Here is a 24,118-nt window from a genome sequence, read left to right as displayed (position 1 = left end):
AATCTGATCTGAATCTGATCTGAATCTGATCTGAATCTGATCTGAATCTGATCTGAATCTGATCTGAATCTGATCTGAATCTGATCTGAATCTGATCTGAATCTGATCTGAATCTGATCTGAATCTGATCTGAATCTGATCTGAATCTGATCTGAATCTGATCTGAATCTGATCTGAATCTGATCTTAATCTGATCTGAATCTGATCTGAATTTGATCTGAATATGATCTGAATCTGATCTGAATCTGATCTGAATCGGAGCTGAATCTGATCTGAATTTGCTTTGAATCTGATCTGCATCTGATCTGAATCTGATCTGAATCTCATCTGAATCTGATCTGAATCTGATCTGAATTTTCTTGGAATATGATCTGCATCTGATCTAAATCTGGTCTGAATCTGATCTGAATCTGATCTGAATCTGATCTGAATCTGATCTGAATCTGATCTGAATCTGATCTGAATCTGATCTGAATCTGATCTGAATCTGATCTGAATCTGATCTGAATCTGATCTGAATCTGATCTGAATCTGATCTGAATCTGATCTGAATCTGATCTGAATCTGATCTGAATCTGATCTGAATCTGATCTGAATCTGATCTGAATCTGATCTGAATCTGATCTGAATCTGATCTGAATCTGATCTGAATCTGATCTGAATCTGATCTGAATCTGATCTGAATCTGATCTGAATCTGATCTGAATCTGATCTGAATCTGATCTGAATCTGATCTGAATCTGATCTGAATCTGATCTGAATCTGATCTGAATCTGATCTGAATCTGATCTGAATCTGATCTGAATCTGATCTGAATCTGATCTGAATCTGATCTGAATCTGATCTGAATCTGATCTGAATCTGATCTGAATCTGATCTGAATCTGATCTGAATCTGATCTGAATCTGATCTGAATCTGATCTGAATCTGATCTGAATCTGATCTGAATTTGATCTGAATCTGATCTTAATCTGATCTGAATCTGATCTGAATCTGATCTGAATCTGATCTGAATCTGATCTGAATCTGATCTGAATCTGATCTGAATCTGATCTGAATCTGATCTGAATCTGATCTGAATCTGATCTGAATCTGATCTGAATCTGATCTGAATCTGATCTGAATCTGATCTGAATCTGATCTGAATATGATCTGAATATGATCTGAATCTAATCTGAATCTGATCTGAATATGATCTGAATCTGATCTGAATCTGATCTGAATCTGATCTGAATTTGATCTGAATTTGATCTGAATCTGATCTGAATCTGATCTGAATCTGATCTGAATCTGATCTGAATCTGATCTGAATCTGATCTGAATCTGATCTGAATCTGATCTGAATCTGATCTGAATCTGATCTGAATCTGATCTGAATCTGATCTGAATCTGATCTGAATCTGATCTGAATCTGATCTGAATCTGATCTGAATCTGATCTGAATCTGATCTGAATCTGATCTGAATCTGATCTGAATCTGATCTGAATCTGATCTGAATCTGATCTGAATCTGATCTGAATCTGATCTGAATCTGATCTGAATCTGATCTGAATCTGATCTGAATCTGATCTGAATCTGATCTGAATCTGATCTGAATCTGATCTGAATCTGATCTGAATCTGATCTGAATCTGATCTGAATCTGATCTGAATCTGATCTGAATCTGATCTGAATCTGATTTAAATTTGATCTGAATCTGATCTGAATCTGATCTGAATCTGATCTGAATCTGATCTGAATCTGATCTGAATCTGATCTGAATCTGATCTGAATCTGATCTGAATCTGATCTGAATCTGATCTGAATCTGATCTGAATCTGATCTGAATCTGATCTGAATCTGATCTAAATCTGATCTGAATCTGATCTGAATCTGATCTGAATCTGATCTGAATCTGATCTGAATCTGATCTGAATTTGATCTGAATCTGATCTGAATCTGATCTGAATCTGATCTGAATCTGATCTGAATCTGATCTGAATCTGATCTGAATCTGATCTGAATCTGATCTGAATCTGATCTGAATCTGATTTGAATCTGATCTGAATCTGATCTGAATCTGATCTGAATCTGATCTGAATCTGATCTGAATCTGATCTGAATCTGATCTGAATCTGATCTGAATCTGATCTGAATCTGATCTGAATCTGATCTGAATCTGATCTGAATCTGATCTGAATCTGATCTGAATCTGATCTGAATCTGATCTGAATCTGATCTGAATCTGATCTGAATCTGATCTGAGTCTGATCTGAATCTGATCTGAATCTGATCTGAATCTGATCTGAATCTGATCTGAATCTGATCTGAATCTGATCTGAATCTGATCTGAATCTGATCTGAATCTGATCTGAATCTGATCTGAATCTGATCTGAATCTGATCTGAATCTGATCTGAATCTGATCTGAATCTGATCTGAATCTGATCTGAATCTGATCTGAATCTGATCTGAATCTGATCTGAATCTGATCTGAATCTGATCTGAATCTGATCTGAATCTGATCTGAATCTGATCTGAATCTGATCTGAATCTGATCTGAATCTGATCTGAATCTGATCTGAATCTGATCTGAATCTGATCTGAGTCTGATCTGAGTCTGATCTGAATCTGATCTGAATCTGATCTGAATCTGATCTGAATCTGATCTGAATCTGATCTGAATCTGATCTGAATCTGATCTGAATCTGATCTGAATCTGATCTGAATCTGATCTGAATCTGATCTGAATCTGATCTGAATCTGATCTGAATCTGATCTGAATCTGATCTGAATCTGATCTGAATCTGATCTGAATCTGATCTGAATCTGATCTGAATCTAATTTTGTTTTGATCTGATCTGAATCTGATCTGAATCTGATCTGAATCTGATTTGAATCTGATCTGAATCTGATCTGAATCTGATCTGAATCTGATCTGAATCTGATCTGAATCTGATCTGAATCTGATCTGAATCTGATCTGAATCTGATCTGAATCTGATCTGAATCTGATCTGAATCTGATCTGAATCTGATCTGAATCTGATCTGAATCTGATCTGAATCTGATCTGAATCTGATCTGAATCTGATCCGAATCTGATCTGATTCTGATCTGAATCTGATCTGAATCTAATCTTAATCTGATCTGATTCTGATCTGATTCCGACCTGAATCTGAGCTTAGTTTGATTGGAATCTGATCTGAATGTCTCTAGAATTGGTTTTGAATCTGATCTCAATCTGATCTAAATTTGATCTGAATCTGATCTGAGCCTTGTTTGAATCTGATCAGAATTTAAATTGAATCGATTTTGAATCTAATCAAAGTCAATTTTGAATCTGATCTGAATCTGATCTAAATCTGATTTGAATCTTATCTGAATCTGATCTGAATCTTAACTCAATCTTATCTAAATTTGAAATGAATTTATTTTTGAATTTGATCTGAATGTAGTCTGAAAGTGGTCTGAATATGAACTGAAATCAATCCAAATACGGTCTGAATCTGATCTTAAATTGATCTAAATGTGATCGGATTGTGATTCAAAACTGATATAACTGAACTGATGTGATATCTGATTTTAAATAGATCTAAATATGATCTGAATCAGATCTAAATATGATCTGATTCTTATTTGAATCTGAACTGAATCTCATCTGAATCTGATCTAAATATGTTACTCATTCGATTTGAAAATGATCGGAATCTGATCTAAATCTGATCTGAACTCTGAATTCTGAAATCTGAATTCTTAAATCATAATTCTGAACTCTGAATTTTAAATCCTTAATTCTGAACTCTGAGTTCTGAAGTCTGAATTTTGATCTCTGAAGCCTAATGTTTGATCTCTGAATTCAGAATTCTGAACTCTGAGTTCATAACTCTGAATTCTGAACTCTCAAATTTGAACATTGAATTTTTAATTCGTAGTTCTGAACTCTGAACTCTTAACTCTGAATATTGAACTCCCACCTCTAAACTCTGAAGTCTGAACTCTGAAATTAGATCTCTGAATCCTTAACTCTTAGTTATGAACCCTCAACCCGTACATTTTTATTCTGAACTTTTAATTCAAAACTCTCTAAACTGATCTCTGAATTGTGACCTCTAATTTTTAGGCACTCAATTTCGAACTCTGAATTCTGAGCTCTGAACTCTTAATTCTGAACTCTGAATTCTAAACTCTGAATTCTGAACTCTGGATTCTGAATTCTGAATTTGGAACTCTGAGTTCAGAACTTTGAATTCTGAACCTTGAATTCTGAATTTTGAAGTCTGAATTCAGAAGTCTTAGTTCTAAAATCTGAATTCTGAAATCAGAACTTTTAGTTCTGAATTCTGAACTCTGGGTTCTAAACTTTGAACTCTGAGTTCAGAACTTTGAAGTCTGAACTCTGAGTTCAGAACTTTGAATTCTGTACTCTGAATTCTGAATTCTGAATCTCTAAATTCTGAGTTCTGAAGTCTGAACTGTGAACTCTGAATTCTGAATTCTGAAGTTTTAACTCTGAATTCTGAACCCTGAAATCTGATCTCTGATTTTTGAACTTCGAATTCTGAACTCCAAATTCGGAACTCAGAATTCTGAACTCTGAATTCTGAACTCTGAATTCTGAATTCTGAATTCTGAACTCTGAACTCTGAACCCTGAAATCTGAACTCGGAATTCAGAACTCTGGATTCTGAATTCTTAATTTGAAACTCTGAGCTCAGAACTCTGAATTCTGAACTCTGGATTCTGAACTCTAAATTCTGAACTCTGAATCCTGAACTCTGAGTTCTGAAGTCTGAACTCTGAATTCTGAACTCTGAATTTTGAAGTCTGAATTCTGAATACTGATCTTTCATATCTGAACTCTGAATTCTGAACTCATGAATTTTGAATTTTGAAGTCTGAATTCTGAACTCAGGATTTTGAACTCTCAATTATGGACTCTCAATTCTTTACACTGAATTCTTAATTCTGAACTTTCAAGTCTGAAGTATGAATCTGAATTCTCACCTGAATTCTGAATTTGATTTTTGATGACTCAATCTGATTTTTATATCTGAATCTGAATTCAGTATACAGAATTCAGTATTATATTGAGGCGTAAAATATTGTCTGTTCTTTAGAGAACACGAATTGAAAATATCTCCACTCTTGTAACATGGAAGTTCTAAACATGCTTGAGCGCACTAAACAACCACACAAACCTCAACCTTTGCACACTCCAACTGTTATTACCTACCTTATATTGAAAAACCGACAATCAAAGTTAAAAAAAAATTAGATCGATTTTGTTTCTGATTATTTCAACGATAAATCATTAAAAAAATTACAAAAAATCTTAGAAATTAAAAAAAACAACTTCCTAAGTCAATTTTCTAACGTAAATTTCTGAATTATTTTTCCAGGAAATCGCTCGCTTCAGGATGGCGACTACGAGGTGATCGTCGTGGATGAGAACAACTCCTCGGTCATCGCCGACAACGAGTCTCACTCGAGTGGTCCTCTGTCGATCAAGGTGAGCATTTTTTCCCTTTTCCACGAAAAAAAACTGATTCCATTCTAACATTTTTAACGTTGTTCAATTTGTTGATTCGATTCGAGTTAATTTATTTATGGAGGAACGAGTTATATAGGGAGTTGTCCACGAATAATGCTTGGCAAAATTAAATTCTTTGATAAGTAATGGCGTCATTCGTGGATAGTTTCCGGTAGATTTAAGCTGGTTATTTTGCATGACTTTTGCATAATTGTTCAGGTTTTTTCGAAATTCAATTTGTTCTTTTAACTGGTGTTACATCTTAAAATTTCGATTTTTTTTATCGACTTCATCAGAGACGTGGTCGGACTTGAAAAATTTGTAGTTGAAGCCACGTCTTTGTTTCATTTTCATTCTCGATCATGAAAGTGTATATTTTGTTTGCTCTCTGTAACTGCATGATGTTCTCTTGGTTTACTTTCAAACTGTTGCTATCTATACGGGTTTGTATGATCTCTGAACTAAAACCACGACGACAAGGCGTCTACATCTCGCCGAACTTCGTCCGTTTATGGGTCTCCGACCTCTCCCGGAAGTCAGACAGGTGGAAATAATAACAATAACAACGGGATCGAGCCATCAACCAATTCTACTACTACAACTACTAACACTAGGTATCCGGCAACAACCACAACTATCACTACAACTAGCATAAGTACGGTTCAAGATCGGCCCCTCTCGCCGAAAGGCTCTCAGTTGAGATCCCCACAGAAGTCTCCGAAGGTAAACTTTCATGCTGTTATCCTGTAAGCTTTTTTCACGTTTTTAGATCTCAACCGAGTTGCACAATTGCTTGGTTCCGATTTCATTGGTCTGCTTTTTTATGCATTTTGTTTCGTTTGAACGTAGAAGCATTTTCCTAACTAGAGAACCTTACAAAAGTCTCACCCACCGATCAAATCATTACAAATGCTCACCCGAAAAAAAACACTAGGGCGAATCACATCCAACGCGCTCACATTCGCTCTTCATTACCGATTGAAACACATTGATGCTCACCTGCGTGTTTCACCCGACCTCGAATTTGTCCCAACAGGAAACGCTAACCTGTTCTATCGACTTCTTCCCTTCCCCTACAGAGTGTCGACTCGGATGCGGCTTCGTTGAATCTCAACTCGACCGAAAACGACGCCCCGGAGGTGGAAACGTCGAGCGAGATCATGGCCGACGACAACAAACCGACCAACTCGAACGACGAAAGCTGGACCGACGTCAATCTGAACGACGAAGGTCCCACGGACAGTGGTGGAATAGCGGCCGTCAACAAGTCGATAATGCGCGGTGCCATCCCGGAAGTGCCCATTAGTCAGCTCTCGTCAGCACCGATCATGGGAGGTGGAGATCACTCGAGCAAGCTGGAGTCGGATATCTCGGTGGTTCGAGTACCAGACAACTACCAATCTTCGTCAGCTCGGGGTCGACCGGAAGATTTGAGCTTGAAGGCTCCGTTCGTGGGTCAGATACCGATGACGATTCCTTCGCGAGAGGCTAGCTTGACCCAGAAGTTGGAGATCGCTCTGGGTCCGGTTTGCCCGCTGCTGCGAGAGATCATGGTAGACTTTGCTCCGTTCCTTTCGAAAACCCTGGTCGGATCGCATGGTCAAGAGTTGCTGATGGAAGGCAAGGGCTTAACAACATTTAAGAATAGTCACTCGGTTGTGGAGCTGGTCATGTTGCTCTGCTCCCAGGAATGGCAAAACAGTCTACAGAAACACGCTGGCTTAGCGTTCATTGAACTGATCAACGAGGGAAGATTGCTTTCCCACGCCATGAAAGATCACATCGTAAGGGTGGCAAATGAAGCCGAATTTATACTTAATCGAATGCGAGCTGATGACGTCTTGAAACATGCCGACTTTGAGTCACAGTGCGCTCAAACGCTGTTGGAACGGCGTGAAGAAGAGCGTATGTGCGATCACTTGATCACCGCCGCTCGAAGGCGTGACAATGTCATCGCTAGTCGACTGTTGGAAAAGGTTCGCAACATCATGGGCAACAGACACGGTGCTTGGGGAGATAGCAGTGGAGCGTATCAGAAGCAAATCTTCTGGAAGTTGGATGCTTGGGAGGATGACGCCAGAAGGAGAAAGCGAATGGTTCAGAACCCTAGGGGGTCGACTCACCCTCAGGCAACACTCAAAGCGTCGCTTGAAAACGGAGGTGGAGACGAAGGTCGAGAATCGGCACGGGATGAAATCTACTCCCAGATTGCCGTTCCACGTTCACAGCAACCGGACTTGCTAGATGACTCCGAGCTACTGATAGAAGACCGTGAACTAGATCTGGACCTCACTGGTCCCGTGAACATTAGCACCAAGGCTAAGCTCATCGCACCCGGATTGGTCGCGCCAGGAACTATGTCAATTACCTCTACGGAGATGTACTTTGAGGTAGACGAAGATAACCCCGAATTCCAAGGTATCGATCAGGAAGTTCTCAAGTACTGTGATCATCTTCACGGAAAGTGGTACTTTTCCGAAATTCGTGCCATCTTCTCCCGCAGATACTTGCTGCAAAACGTAGCGCTGGAGATATTCCTTGCGAGTAGAACATCGATCCTGTTTGCATTCCCCGATCAACACACCGTGAAGAAGGTGATCAAGGCTTTGCCACGCGTCGGTGTCGGTATCAAGTACGGTATCCCGCAAACGCGTCGCGCCTCAATGATGTCCCCGCGTCAACTTATGAGAAACTCCAACATGACCCAAAAGTGGCAACGGCGAGAAATTTCCAACTTCGAGTATCTAATGTTCCTAAACACCATTGCTGGTCGAACGTACAACGATCTCAACCAGTATCCGGTGTTCCCCTGGGTCCTTACAAACTACGAATCGCGAGAACTAGACCTCAGTCAACCCTCTAACTATCGAGACCTTTCCAAACCGATAGGAGCTCTGAACCACTCGAGACGCGAATACTTCGAGGAACGCTACGAAAGCTGGGACACCCCTGGAATACCTCCCTTCCACTACGGAACTCACTACTCGACGTCGGCTTTTGTGCTGAACTGGCTCATCCGAATCGAACCTTTCTCCACAATGTTCCTAGCCCTGCAGGGTGGAAAATTTGATCACCCTGATCGATTGTTCTCCTCCATTGCGCTATCCTGGAAGAACTGTCAACGAGATACCTCGGACGTCAAAGAACTCATCCCGGAATGGTACTTCCTACCGGAGATGTTCTACAACTCATCCGACTACCGGCTAGGCCGACGAGAGGACGGCAACATCGTCAGCGACGTTGAACTACCGCCATGGGCAAAAACTCCCGAAGAGTTTGTCCGAATCAACCGAATGGCTCTGGAGTCGGAGTTCGTATCATGTCAATTACACCAGTGGATCGATCTAATATTCGGCTACAAACAGCGCGGACCGGAAGCCATGCGTGCCACCAACGTATTCTACTACCTCACCTACGAGGGAAGCGTCGACCTGGACACGATATCCGATCCCGTAACCCGGGAAGCGATCGAGAATCAGATCAAGAACTTCGGCCAAACGCCCAGTCTGCTGCTGATGGAACCGCATCCTCCGCGAAGCTCGGCCATGCACCTGTCGCCGATGATGTTCAACACCATGCCGGACGACGTGTGCATGTCCCTCAAGTTCCATCTGAACTCGCCGATCATCCACATCTCTGCCAATACCTACCCTCAGCTGCCACTGCCTTCGGTTGTGACCGTCACTGCGGGTCACCAGTTTGCAGTCAATCGATGGAACTGCCAATACACCGCTAGCATCCAGAGCCCTAGCTACGCCGAATCCGCCCAGAACATCAACGCGAACCTGCCGCTGACGATGGACCCACTGCTTTGTAAGTTCCTTCGAATTTAATATCCAAATTATTCAAAAAAATCTACAATTTCCTTGCTTCCAATAGCTCAAATCAACGGTAACAACAACAGCCAACAGCAAAACCGCCGGCATTTGGGTGACAACTTCAGCCAGAAGCTGCGCATCAAATCGAATTGCTACGTCACCACCGTCGATAGTCGGTTCTTAATCGCTTGCGGCTTTTGGGACAATAGCTTCCGAGTTTTTTCGACAGAAACGGCTAAGATCGTGCAGATTATCTTCGGACATTTCGATGTGGTGACGTGTCTGTCCCGTTCGGAGTGTAACATCACCTCGGATTGTTACATCGCATCGGGTTCGGCCGATTGCACCATCCTGCTGTGGCACTGGAACGCACGAACCCAAAGTATCGTTGGAGAGGGAGAGGTAGGACTAATAAATTTGTTTTAAATGAAGAAATTTTTCGTAAACAATTTCTTTTTTTTGTAGATACCAACTCCACGAGCTACACTCACGGGTCACGAAACCTCCGTTACATCGGTTGTGATCAGCGCCGAGCTCGGCTTGGTGGTTTCCGGATCGATAAGTATGCTTAAACCTCGATAAGTACCCCGTAAAACCTCATTCTTAAAAATTTCTCTCGAATTTTAACCAAAATCAGACGGTCCGGTGCTGGTGCACACCACCTTCGGCGATCTGCTGCGCTCGCTGGAGGCCCCAGCGGAATTCATCTCCCCGGAGAACATCACCCTGTCGCGGGAAGGCTTCATCGTGGTCAACTACGACGAGGGCAACGTGGCGGCGTACACCATCAACGGAAAGCTGCTGCGACATGAGTCGCACAACGATAACTTACAGGTAAGAACTAACTTTTGCAGTTTTTTTTTGGAAAGGAAGGCATAACTTACCTATTTTTTTTTCCTCTCGCAGTGCATGCTCCTATCCCGCGATGGGGAGTACTTGATGACCGCAGGCAACAAGGGTATCGTGGAGGTTTGGCGGACGTTCAACCTGGCTCCGCTGTATGCGTTCCCCGCCTGCAATAGTGGGATTCGATCGTTGGCGCTGACCCATGATCAAAAGTAAGTCACTTTCTTTTTTTATTTTATCTCAATTAAAAACAAAAAAATTAAAAAGAAAGTCATATCATTTATGATTAGAATCTCAAGCGGTCATGGAGCTCTGATATTTTCAAGAAATATGGCAAGCCATTGGACATTAGTCTTGGAAACGTTTGGCCAACCTTCAACTCAAGGGACGAAAATTGTAGCTGTCTGTGCCTCAACAGATGTGATTCGTATTATCAACCCGGATCTGAAGGTCAGCTCAATTACTGATCGTGGTCACTGGGAAATTTTGTTCATAATGTCTCACGCCTTATGTACTGCTCTAAGAGGTCGGACTGTCGCACTTCTGAAGGCTGATGCCGAGCTTCAAGGCCTCAAAGCCGGCCGAAAATTATCTAGTGGGTATTTACAGCTGTAATAAAACCCAAAATCTCTTATATCTCTTTAGTATAGTGGTCCTGTAAGCTACGACCCGGAAGAAATTAACGTCCTGTAAGGGGGATCTGACAGGACATCTAAAAGTCCTGAAGAAATTTAAAATAAACTCAATCATTGTATGCAGTCCGTTGCAAATCTAGGCATACCACACAATGTAGCCATCAATGATAGGGGCGTGTGCAAATCAGATGAGCCTGCGGTTCTCCCCGGATCGATACAATTTTTTACTGTTGGGTCGAAAATGGATAATAGAACTGGGGCAGGGGTGTTCGGACCTAGACTCAGAATCTCAATTCCTATGGGAAACTGGCCAATAGTATTCCAAGCAGAAGTTCAAGTAATTCTAGAATTCACTTTAGCCTGTTTTTACTGTTGGTATCCACAGTAAGTCCCCGTTTACGGATTCTACTGCAAGGCACTGCGAGCCATCGCGTTCCTCCAGGTTTCTTCTTTGGGTCCATAGGTGCAATAAAAAAAAACTCGTGATATACATCGTGAACACCTCCTACTCCCAAAACTGCAACTGTTTAATACATTATCCTTCAATAGTGAGAGGTCTATTCACGCTAGTCTGCTCCAAGGTAATACTCATAGACGAGACCACTTAAGCAATACATCTCATCATTACGACGCGAAGTCTGGTCTCTCCTCTAACGACTTGAGAACCGACATCTCTTCGCAATGACTCGAAGTTCCTTCATATATCTCTCCTCTTCGCAACTTGAGGTCTCCTCTCACGACTCGAGATCAGGCCCCTCCTCGCATCGCCTCGAGGTTGACGTCCCAACAAACCATTAAGCACTATTATAAGCTGCATCTGGGCTGCATTTCAGCATTACAGTGCCTATAAGCTGTTCAGAATATTTACTAATGCCAATAGGCTAGGTGACATTCAAACGTCAAATAAGCCCTGTGTGAGCTTAGAGAGCAAATATTAGTGCCAATAGCCGGCTTTGTGTATGACATTTTGGAAAAGAAAAAAAAAACGAGTGATAGTTTCAATAAAAAGAAAATCTCCAATCGTGCTACCTTTCGAATCAGTGGATTCTACCGGCGATAAAAATTGCATTTGATTTCATACCGGAAGGACAAAGATGAATCTGTTCCAGCAATATCGGAAGCAGAAGACCAGGCCGCTCAATCTTAGGCTAGCCAAAAGTGCCGGTGGAACACGCTCGAGCTGTTCAACATCCCGTTGGACCGAGAAGTCTGAAATGCCAAGAAAGTGAAGATTCTGCGAAAACTTTTAAGGAAATGGATAACGCATCGAATCTTCCGGGGAAGACCACCCGAGTAATCCTGGAGGAGCAGAGAAAACGAGCGGTTCATCTATCAAGTTTGCTTATGCTAGTATTTCTGCCAAAAAATTGGGCTTATAAAAATTAAAGAAAAAAAGTGAAAATTGAAATACTGAATATTTATTGTGTTATTTTACTGATGTATATATCGGAAAAAAATTGTGTTGTGCCATGATAAAACTTAGAAATAACCTAAAACTTTCCCGATAAACATGGATGTTTTTTTTATTCGTTTACCACTGTTATGTTGTAATTCTTCATGTTTCATTGTTGTGACGTTCAATTCCTTTTCGGGGTAACGGTAGCATATTTGGATTTAAATACTACAAATTTCTCAAAATTGAGACATGAACGAAATAGTTCAAGAGCCAAAGGTGCTGATAAATGCTTTGTACCGGTAGCACCTGGTAGGTTATGAGTTCAATTCTTGTTTCTCCAGCAAAAAATTGCATACGACGAAAAAATTTACAGTTGGGAAAAGGGTAAGGGAGAAAGGAAAACAGATAGCTAGCGGAGGATGAAAGACAAAACATAAACATTCCTTTTTTTCTGTTTCATCCAGTGGGTTGCACCCACTGGAAATTTTATTGACATTTCCGCATAGGCAGTATATCAGCCGATTTGCAGTCCAAACCCGTTTCAATCAGCACTTGGGTAAATTATGAAGCTATCAAGACTTGTTGGGTATATTCTGTATCCCACTATAATGCCAAAATAGGGCCATTATTACTGCTTATTGGTTACTTGGGGTACACATACCTCTCCTCTGCGCGCCTTAAGGCCTGATTTCTCCTCTAGCAACTCGAGATCTGATGTCTTTTCGTGTTGACTCGAAAAAAACACTTACATATTTCCCTCTTTTTGTTGATTAAAGGCCTGATCTCTCCTATTGCGACTCGAAATCCGACGTTTTATCGTAAAGACTCGGGTTTGACCACACAAACCTTTCCTCTTGATGACTGGAGGCCTGTATCTCCTCTAACAACTTGAAGCCAGACCTCTCATCCCCAAGATTCGAGGTTTGCCACCTATATGCCCGTCGAGTGCCGATCGAAAGCAGCTTATCCTAGACTCACGCCTGTCACAGCACACGGACATAACGCAACTTAACAGATGATTCCCAACGAAACTTCATTCACCTTCGACTCGAATGGCTCACCCGGTGTCGAGAGCCACTCTAGTCGTGAGTATTTCCCGATCGTGGAATATCCCTCTCTCAACGATTTCCACTGCGAAGAAGGTCAGGTCATATCTCCACAACTTCGGTCGTTTGCAACCTCACTACTCAGATGCTCCCCGAAGGTGGAGCATCCTACGCACGAAAGCGGCGTACTTACTTCAATGTTGTCTTATATTTGTAGTTTCAAACCGTGGGGTCGGATGCACACTACTTGACAGCCCCCCGTCGATGACCCTCGTCGCTAGCTTCACCGGCCTACTCCGACGGTTGTCCGGTCTTCTTTTATACCTTTGGCTGGCAACCCTAGGATTTTTCCCTACTGCTTTTTCTACCCGTTGTGCACCAGATCGAGAGCAGCTTGTCCTGGACTCGCGCCAATGCAACGACTCTGATGTTTCCCGACAGTGACGATATCCTACACCGACTTGATAGGCTCGACCGGCATCGAGAGTCCGTGATTATCTCCCGACAATGATTTACCCCCTTCCTACGAGGTCCGCTATGAGACCCGTAGGAAGCGGCACTACTCGAATACTCCCCGCCGGTTGGGTATCCTACACACGTTCGCAGCGCATCCATAACCTCCATTACGCAGAAGATGATGCCTTATCTTTGTAGCTTCGATCAAGTGATCGGACGCACACTACTCAAAGGCTCCTCGGCGATGATGGAGTCATCCTACACCATTCGCAAACTGCCGTTGACTCCAGCTCATGACCCGGGTGGACCCATTCTCTGCATCACGTTGTATACAGTCGTGTCGGGCCCACAGACGGCATGTATGTTGGTACGTATCGCCGCAAACCTCGGTGTTCAGGTAATTCCTCTTCGTCATCACAATCTGGGCAATAAGGCGAAGCCACATGTCCGAGCCGCGAGTTCGAGCCCAAGAGTAAACATTGAACACAGTTGTACCGGATAAGTTATTCAATAACGATCCGCCAACTGCAACGTTGATAAAGTCGCGAATGCCATAAAAATGGTAAAACGACTATAATCGAAACAAAAAAAAACATGCCCGAGCCGATAGTGGTACTTCATGAAGCATCCATGACCTGTCAGGAATTGCTTCATATAGAAGTCCAATTTATCGTTTCTTTTTCCGATCCAGCTCCCGATGTGCGGGATCAGACGATAGGTCCACCTTCCTCTCACTGAGCTGTCTCACAGCTGCAGCCAGTTAGACATCGAGTACTCATTGGCGAGATCTCGTACATTCATTGTCGTAACAATAGACATCCTCCTCTAGTAAAACCGAGATGGGCATGACGCCTGCCATTACGCAGGCGGCTTCGGACAAGATGGTCTGGTATCCACTAATAATCCGCATGTTCATCAGCCGCTGAACGCTGCTTAGTTTCTGCAAGGGCTTGCCTTCAGGCTGCCGCTCCGTACCGCAAGATTGATGTGGTCACGCTTGACAGTATCCTTTTGCTCCTACTGCGGATTGCCGAGGAGTTCGACATCAACCGTGTGAGTGCGGCCGTGGCCATTGCCGCTCTCTTACACAAATCATCGTCGTTGGGTCGTTGATCATCACCCCTAGGTACTTAATTGCGCGTTTGGACACGATATCACACGATCCAACTGATATGGTACCTGTTTTGGGGTGAGATCAGAAGGTTGATTATCAGTACCATCCCGGTTTTATGGTGGGCTAGGCGCAGGCACTTGAAGTGCATCCAGCTTTCCACATCCGGGATAGCTACTGTGGCAAGTAGCTGTACCTTCGCTGACGAGGAGACTCTCGCCAAGAGGACTACATCATCTGCAAATGCTACGAATTCAGCTCCCGATGGGAGGCTCATTCGTAGGAGCTATACGTAACCTCGCCGAAACCTTTTGTTTCCGTATGCCATCACCGGTGATATACTGTAGTTGACGATTGTTTAAATAACATTCCACAAGCCTATACAGATATGCCGGGACTCTCATTTGGATGAACGACCACGCAATCGCTGTCCAACTGATGCTATTGAAGCAGTCTTCGCGTCCAGAGTGACCATCACGCAAAAGCGGAGCTCTTTCCTCTTCGTAAGCCTTGCTCTGCCCACTATTTCAATGTCAGAGTGAATGGCATCTATAGTGCTGCGTCCTCTACGAAATTTCTGCTGTCGGGCTTGTTCTATTGAATTGCCTAAGAAATGCGAATGGCTGAATTCTCGATTTAGCCTACGTCAATAGTCCGGATAACGTCGAGCTTATTGGTCCACCCGTATCACTTCTGAAGATTGACGAACATCACAAGCCATTCATTCTACACTGTGACATGCAGTTTACTCTACCAGTCTACGACAACGTTAGGGATAACGCTATTGGCTTTGACTTTAAAAGGTGTGATCTCGGCTTGTTGAATGATAAGCTTTCGACAATAGATTGGACACAAAACCTGAGTTGCTTTTCTGTCGATGGAACAGTGGATGCATTCTATGAAACATTGTACAACTTATTCCACGAATTTGTACCACGTCACCGTAACACCACGACCACCTTAAGTCGGCAACCTTGGTGGACAAATGAGCTCCGTTACTTACGCAACAGACTCTGTAAAGCCCGCAATCGCTTCTTCAGTACCAAATCCGAAGAAAACAGCAATAGTCTACGAGCCATTGAAAGCGAATATAACGATCTGCTTACATCGACTTACGTGGCGTATCTGGAAAGGCTGCAATCAAACTTAAAGGAGAATCCGTCGTCGTTTTGGACTTTCATCAGGACTCAAAAAACGTCAAAACGCATCCCGGGCAACGTGGAGTATAAAGGACGTGTAGCATGCACAGCTGAGGAAGCAGCCAATCTGTTAGCAGACTTCTTTGAACGTGTATTCCGTACCGCCTCTCCTTCATCACATCCTGAAAGATTTCACTTCGTGCCAACGTACGACGTGACCGTTCCGAACTTTCGTTTCTCTACCGTAGATGTATTCACAGCTCTTAATAGTTTAGACACTACCAAAGGTCCTGGAGTTGATGGACTAACATCATTTTTCATGAAAGGTTGTTCGGAAGCGCTGGCTGCACCAATTACACTGATTTTCAACCGTTCGTTAGCTGAGGGTACGTTCCCGTCAGCATAGAAGACTGCTAAGATGGTACCAATTCACAAGGTAGGAAGTATAAAACTTGTTGAAACTTATTGTGGAAACCATTGATCAGCGAATTTCAACATGGCTTCGTTGAGCGACGTTCAACAACGACAAACCTAATGGACTATACTAACACACTGTTCCCTGCAGTTGAATCTCGTTGCCAGGTAGACCCAATATAGGTAGATTTTTCAAAAGCGTTCGATCTAGTTCCACATACCCTTGTAATCGACAAACTCTTACATCTGGGCTTTCCGAGGTGGATAGTTGAATGGTTGAATTCGTACCTGTCAGACCGCAAAGCATTCATTCAAGTGAATCACGAAGCGTCAACGCTATTCAACATCACCTCAGGGGATCCTCAAGGGAGCGTGTTCGGTCCGCTAATTTTCATCCTATACATCAACGACCTCGAATACCGATTAAAATCTGGGAAATTATTCATCGTTGACTATCTCAAAATCTTCCGAATAATAGCTTCCATCATAGATTGTACTGTCTTGCAATATTATATCGATCAGCTCCTGATGTGGTGTGATGAAAACGGAATGGCCGTTAACGTCAAGAAATGTAAAGAAGTTTCATTTACTCGGTGTCTGACTACTATCAAATTTAGCTACGCAATTGATTCAACTGTGAGCGGGTTAGTTTTATTCGTGACTTAGGTGTGGTAGTTGATAGCAAACTAAGATTCAACGAACATGTTTCGCTAACTGCAGCCAGAGCATTTTCTGTCTTGGGCTTCATTCGCCGCAACGCAGCATTTATCACTGACGTTTATGCTCTCAAATCTTTATACTGCTCATTGATGCGTAGTGTACTTAACTACGCAGCGCCAGTTTGGGCACCGTATCACGTCACACATGCCCTTAATCTAGAATGAGTCCAAAAACACTTTATCCGATTCGTCCTTCGTCAGCTTCCTTGGAATAATCCTGCTGAGCTGCCGCCGTATCCTTCACGCTGCTTGTTAATTGGCTTAAAAATGCTCTCGGCTAGACGCCTTAAGTTACAGTGAATATTTATATTTGACCTTCTTACAAACCGTATCGATTGCTCAGCTTTGCTTTCAAATATCAATATTAACACCCCTTCTCGTAATCTTCGAAACCATGGCTTGTGTTACCATTTAACAGGACAAGCTATGGATACAACAATCCACTCAGTACTTGTATTCGAGCTTTTAATGTTGTTTTTGCATTGCATGACTTTAATATAAGTCAGGATGTCTTTGTGAATAGAATAAAGAATTTTTTTACGGCTTCGTCCGGGTCCGCGCGCTCCTCGGTCAGTGTTTCCCCTGACTCCGCCGTCGGGTCCACCAGGTTGGCATTCATTCCTTCATCTTTCTTGTGTTCTTGTTGACATTCTGGTCCCACGAATAGCAAGGTAAAAATAAGGTCCACTTCGCCAGTGACCTGGTTGGCGTAGTAGTGCCCCATTAGCTACCGTTAGAGATCCGCCAGCCTTCCAGGCTCATCGGCACGGTGAGCAGCACACATTGACTAAATGGATTCGGTTTCCTATAGAGAATCCATGGTCATAGTCAAAGTTCGTTGTGAGGGTCTTCATAAGGGGGAGGAGGGGGGGGGAGGTGTAGTTTTCTCGGCCGTACATCTGCTGTACTATCACGGGTAGGTGGAACTACTTCGCGGATCAAAGAGGGTACATGTGTACAAGCAATACAGGTATCTACATATTCTCTGACAGCCAGGCCGCTCTTAGAGCAATATAAGTACGTTCACTTGTTACTCCGAACTAGTATGAGAGTGTCACACCTGGTCATAAAAAACTGATATTTTTATTCTGGGTTCCAGACCACCGTGGTAGGGAACGAAGAGATTGTTGATTGGACCAGAACCTTGCAACATCTTCGAATGGTCGTCTCTCAGATTCCGAGAAGACGCGCGCTCTTCTGTAAATGAAAGTTATGCAGGACGCTGAAGGACGTCTTGCAGGACGCTACTGACTGCAAGTTTTGGACATGTTGATTTTCTGTCTCGGATGGGTGATTGGCATTCTGAAACGGGGTCTGCTGCTGTTTAACATCTACAGATCCTTTCTACGTACAGCTAAGAAACGTTCCTGAACGGAAGCGATGTCTTCCTGGATACCGAACTAGTCTTTAGGGTAGTAGATGGACTTGTTCAATCGTACCAGATAGTAAACCAGATGACGATTTCCAAGATGCAGGGTAGCCATCCCCAGTCTCTTTTTCAGTCCTCTGATCGTCCAGTCGCAGACCCCCAAATTGGCTGATCCATTACGATGACTCCTGAAGAGGATGTTATAACGGAAGTGTTCAGAAGGACTTCACTTGCTGTTTTTGTTTTTTTCACTCTCCGGGGTATAACAGGTCATAATAACATGCGATATAGATCTCTTATCAATTTTCCTTTTTTTGGTTGTCAAGAGTTGCAAGTACGTGATGCTTATGAAAGACTTTGAAATCTTATCGAATACCATTTGGTTTAAAAAACACGCCAAAAAATTTTCAAGAATCGTTATCTGTCAACAGAACTTTTGCCTGAATACTAGTCATATTACTAATTTTTTTCTTTCCTTTCCAGATATTTGCTAGCGGGGTTGGCCACCGGCTCGATCATTGTGTTCCACATCGACTTCAACCGCTGGCACCACGAGTACCAGCAACGTTACTGAAACTCGTCCCTGCGCTACATCACGATCACCCGGGCCGGCGAGGAAGAGCTGCAATATCGCCAGACGCCTCCCTCGCACTAAACGAAAGAAGAGGAAAAACGGCTTGCGGCGTGAGCGTGATGATTTGAAATATTCATCTGTTTTATCTCCTAAGCGTATAGATACACCTACCTTATTAGCAGTTCTACTTTATCGATGCAATCTACAGAGAGAAGGAGCGGAAGAAGAAGGAGGAGCAAGTGTATAGAAAAAAAATGTGTACTTAAACATAAACCTGGAGGATGCCAAATTCTTGTTATCGGAGCCGATGCGCGGAGAAGTTGTTACTTATTGTCTAGAAATTCGAAACTGTTCAAACATGTGCACATTCGTTCATATTAAGATGAAGAAACTAAGCAAAATTAGTAATGAAAAATTTATCATAAAACAACTGCAGAAAAAAAACTACACTCTAAAGGTAGTGAAAAGCTTTCGACAGTTTTAAATGCATTCCCGCAAAAGCAGGCGCTTTTCGCGGTCTCGTAGCAACAAAAACTGATGATGCAGCTACAGTGTTTAGATTTAACGCCAGCCTACTTTATCGACGGGGAAATTCTCAAAAACTATGAGAATATAGGTTAAGTCAAGGAGAGAAGGGGTGAAAGCATGATTGACTTGAGATAAAGTCGTGAGGGTATGAAACAAACAAAACCAATGCCAAAATTGATGTATTCAAACAGGTGACATGAGAAAGACAGAAGCGTCAACAATTAAAGACAGGATTCAAGACGAGGTTTTTAAAAGTTCTAACGAAACATTCTTTCGATAAAAAAAAACACAAACGCATTTACATTTAGATCACTGGATGAACAGAGTTTAGCCACCATAATTTTACTGAGAAACTAAGAAGAGAAGCGATGTTTACCGACTTGTAAGAATGAGTTTGTACGATTCCTAACAGAGAAAGAAGCATAAATCAAGGTTGCCAAATGACGAGACGTCCAAACAGGTCGGTTAAACAGTTTTAAGTAAAACAAAACCGCAAACACTTTGAATTCGAGCAGAATGTAAGTTTGAATATTAAAAAAAAAACACTAAATTAGAAGCCAGCAATGTGAATCAGAGGATCGAATCAAGGTGAACACAGTTTTTAAGGTTATCCGTCCGCAAATATTTACATAAACCTTAACACACACATAGCAACAAACAAAAGACAACAATTAAAAACAAAAATCAGTGGAAGAAAGCACTAGAAATCGCAGCACATTCCCCATGTTGTGTTAGTTTGCCACTCTTGGTGGAAACACCTTTAACAATAAATCACAGAGAAACAAGTTGTCAAAATCAAAAAAAAAAATAAAAAAAAAACTAAAATGTATACATAAAACATGAGATAAAATTAATCTTTCACGTGCCAAGCATTTTTCGATAATCCTGCCCCCCCAACAAAAAAGAATGAACTTAAATCGAGCGCGAAAACATAAAAAAAATAACCTTACACCCTTAGCAGCACAGAAAAGCATTGCTTATCTTTAATAACAAACTCTACTCTAAACAAAAAAAAAAAAGAAAAAAAAGCTTGCAATTTTTGTAAAATGATCGTTGCCTCTTTAAAAATAAAATCGGACGGAACACAGTGGATAAGTTCTAAAAGAAGAGAAAAAAACAAACAAAAAAAGTTTAAGCAAAATAAAACGCGAGGAGAAAAAAAAACCGAAAACTATTTTCGATCCGACAAAGTCAGGACTGTCTGTGTGTATGTGTATGTAAGTGTGCATGCAATTTTCCGTCCAGATTGCTTGTTTTGATTTAGCTGTGCATGAATAACCGGAAGAGAAAAAAAACACGAAAAGGAATGGACAAATTAACCCGCCGTCTTCGATTGTCATTTTATGTTATTAGTTGTATTTTTTTATTTTGCACTTGCAGAATGACGTTGGTAAAAACTTCGAGAAAAATTAGGTTACTATTAAATCAACAGGCGTAGAAAAATACAAACTGCTCAACACACTTTGCTCATTTTAAACTTGCATGAAGACGATCAAACTTCAAAATATCAATCATTTCAGACATTTTTACAAGAGAAAATTTTACTGTATCCCTCTATTGATTAATTTTGGTAGGCTTTCATTGGAAAGAGAAAGTTTTAAACAACTAAATGACTCCACAAAATGATTTTTGAATTTATTTAATTAAAATTTAAGTATTAAGAAATTCGGAAATACGGATTATCAAAATATTGGATTACCATATTTCAAACTTGAATTTCGGAGTTCAAAATTCTAAGTTCTGTGGTCTGAACTCTGAGTTGTGAGGTTTAAGATCAGTTTCCGAATTTTGCCGTCTGATTTTGAGTTCTAAGCTCTGAGTTCAAAACTCAAAACTCAGAGTTCAGAGTTCTAACTTCGAAGTTCTGAATTCTGAGTTCGAATTCGAGAGTTCTATGTTCAGAGATCAGAGTTCTAAGTTCTGAGTTTTAAGTTCTGAGTTCTAAGCTCTGAGTTCCAAGTTCTGAGTTCTGAATTCTAAGCTCGAGGTTCTGAGTTCAAAGATCTGAATTCTCAGTTCTTTTGTCAGAGTTCTAACTTCTAAGCTCGGAGTTCTGAGGTCTGAGGCCTGAGTGTTGAGTTCAGAGTTCAGAGTTCAAAGTTCAGAGTTCAGAGTTCAGAGTTCAGCAATCTCAGTTCTATGTTCTGAGTTATAAATTCTGAGTTTTAATATCTGAGTTTAGAATTCATATTTCTTATTACGATTTGTGGATTTTTGAGAACTACATCCTTTGTAACTGTAAAAAAGAGACTTATCCTTAACTTTAGAAAGATTTTGATTTCTGAACACCTCATTGATTTTGAATGTTTCATGGGTAAAAATTAAGTTGATATCTATCACGCTTACTGTTAAACAAGTACTTAATTGGAAAGTATTTTATAATTTACCCTCCATAGTTTATAGTTTTTCGCTAGTCTTTTGAGTTGTTAGGTTAAGAAAATCATTGTGCAGTATTTTCTAAGTTGGTGTTGGTGTACACGGTTAGTTAAAGTGAATCAAATCTAGGGCATAGAAAACCAATTTTGATGTTGCAGTTAGCTAGAACTTTGATTGGGAAAATATAAAAATTAAAAGATAGGAAATGCATATTTTAATTTTCTTCTTTTTTTCAAAGTAGGCAAGCAAAAATATGTTCTGACGCATGCGCAGTAGAAAGTTTAATTTGAAAGTCCCTGGCACATGTGCACCTTAAATGGAAAATAGAAACAAAGATTACTGCAAACAATTGAAAAAAAAACTCTTTAAACCACAGCAGAGGCAAACAAATCCTAGCGTAGCCGTTATTTTCAAAGAAGAAAGTTGAAAAAAAAATTCACTCAAAATAGTAGCAAAAAATGTTTCCGATTATTTGATCAAAATCCATCTTTAACCAAAATAGAATTAAAAAAAACAGCAAAACAAGCAAGAAAAACCGCAAAAAATAAAACACGTGCACACTAAGCGTCGAGTAACTTGCACTTTTAAATCAATTTCTATCTTTCGATAAGCAAGCAAACCAGTAAAATCTAGTTGAGCATTTTTAAGATAAACAAGCAAAAAAGATGAGAAAACAAACAAGAAAGAAATACAAAATAAGCGTTTGCTTACAACGTGTAAAATAGTGAATACAAACGCTTACCGCCAGAAAGTGAAACTAGACATCAGAGGCATATTGTGAGCAAGCATCTGAAGTAATCAACAGAAAAAAAAACAAGATAATCTGCGATGTTTTAATACCCTACTTTTTATAACGCTAGAATAAATGATAAACAATATTAGTGGGAAAAAAGATTGAAACTTTAAGAAACCAGTTGTAAAAAGCAAAACCTTAGCCGGAAAGTCCCATTTAAGCTTAAACATTGCATACAGTCTGGTTACGAGTAATCGTAACCCGAAGCAATACACTTTGGTTAGCCTTTTATCGGTCACATTACACTGCTACACGGATAAACAAAACCAAAACAATGAGAACAGCAAAGAAAAATAGTTGTAGTGGGAAGCGTTAGTAAGCGTTATAGAAAAAAAACGCTTGAGCATAAATTGAAAACAAACAATTAAAACAGGAGTATCGCAAACAGATGAATGGAATACAGAGAAATAACTACAAACCCTTAGAATACAACATAAACACACCCACACAAAAACACACGCGCACTTGTATTTATGAGTATGAGTAATTGCAAATACAACAAATCCCCTATATTTTGTGAGACATTATTGCTAAACGATAAACGAAAAAAAAACAAAAATGACTAAACTACTAAATCCTTAATCCTATGAATTACTTGATTAAAGTCAAACACAGAGAAGAAGAAAAAGTAACAGATTAGCCAACTAAAATATGAGAAAAGAAAAATGGTTGCAAAACATTCGGAAATCTAAACAAAAAAGACGCTAATGCTGAGCATGAAATATTAAAAAAAAACATTCCGGTTAGATAATTTAGGAAGATCCAAACTAGTTTCGAAGATGCTTAACTACAACAGAAAAGATGCAAAATAACAGAAGCAAACACAAAACAAAACAAAAACGTGCAATCGTAAACAGAAAAAGAACAACATGTTGTGTGCACTGAGAAAAAAAAATCGGATCGGACCGGACTTGCATTCTGGTTTGATATTTAATCAGCTGCTGGGAAGAAAAAAACATAAAGTTAAAATAAAATGAAGAAAAAAAATCAAAGAAGCATTGTTACTAAGCCCAATTTATTGTAAAATAAATTAAATAACATTATCACCTGCTGTGTTTGCTTTCTGGAATCCGAAAAGTTTCGCTTTTAATCCTTGGTTTTCAAATCTTAGAAATCGCTGAAGAGGTTCACAATTTTCTTCTAATCTTACCGTTGTCTTCACAACAGTCCTCATTTTTTCGCATTTTCACGATAAACTTCTTCATTGTAGTTTTTCTACCAACAAAAAAGTAATAGAACTAATACTAGTGGATTTTTCTATCTGACAATTCAGGGCCTTCAGATTTTCTCCATATTTAATTTATGCGACTTCAGATTAAAAATAAATATTTTCAAAGACAATTCAAGTTTGATAGTTTCGTGGAGAAAATTGAACCACATTTCAAATGC

At 40.8% G+C, this 24,118-nt stretch overlaps 1 protein-coding gene across 16 annotated transcripts in view; it reads left to right on the top strand.

Moving 5' to 3' along the window:
- LOC129738763 (neurobeachin) overlaps positions 1-23,775 on the top strand; it is a 377,782-nt gene extending 354,007 nt beyond the window's left edge. For 9 of the 16 annotated variants that reach the window (XM_055730034.1, XM_055730033.1, XM_055730029.1 and 6 more), the window contains 8 exons: positions 5,379-5,488; positions 5,990-6,232; positions 6,589-9,322; positions 9,389-9,729; positions 9,793-9,889; positions 9,965-10,161; positions 10,234-10,385; positions 18,942-23,775. In XM_055730034.1, coding sequence (XP_055586009.1) covers positions 5,379-5,488; positions 5,990-6,232; positions 6,589-9,322; positions 9,389-9,729; positions 9,793-9,889; positions 9,965-10,161; positions 10,234-10,385; positions 18,942-19,032 — 3,965 coding nt within the window. In that variant the 3' untranslated portion in view covers positions 19,033-23,775. The remainder of the gene's footprint in view (positions 1-5,378; positions 5,489-5,989; positions 6,233-6,588; positions 9,323-9,388; positions 9,730-9,792; positions 9,890-9,964; positions 10,162-10,233; positions 10,386-18,941) is intronic. The other 7 variants (XM_055730042.1, XM_055730040.1, XM_055730041.1 and 4 more) reach the window with 1 other exon arrangement.
- The last annotated feature ends 343 nt before the right edge of the window (positions 23,776-24,118 follow it).

The sequence above is a fragment of the Uranotaenia lowii genome, chromosome 1 (assembly GCF_029784155.1).
Source record: "Uranotaenia lowii strain MFRU-FL chromosome 1, ASM2978415v1, whole genome shotgun sequence".
NCBI lineage: Eukaryota > Metazoa > Arthropoda > Insecta > Diptera > Culicidae > Uranotaenia > Uranotaenia lowii.
Note: the sequence above shows the minus strand (reverse complement) of the source record. Positions and strands in the feature narration are given on the sequence as shown.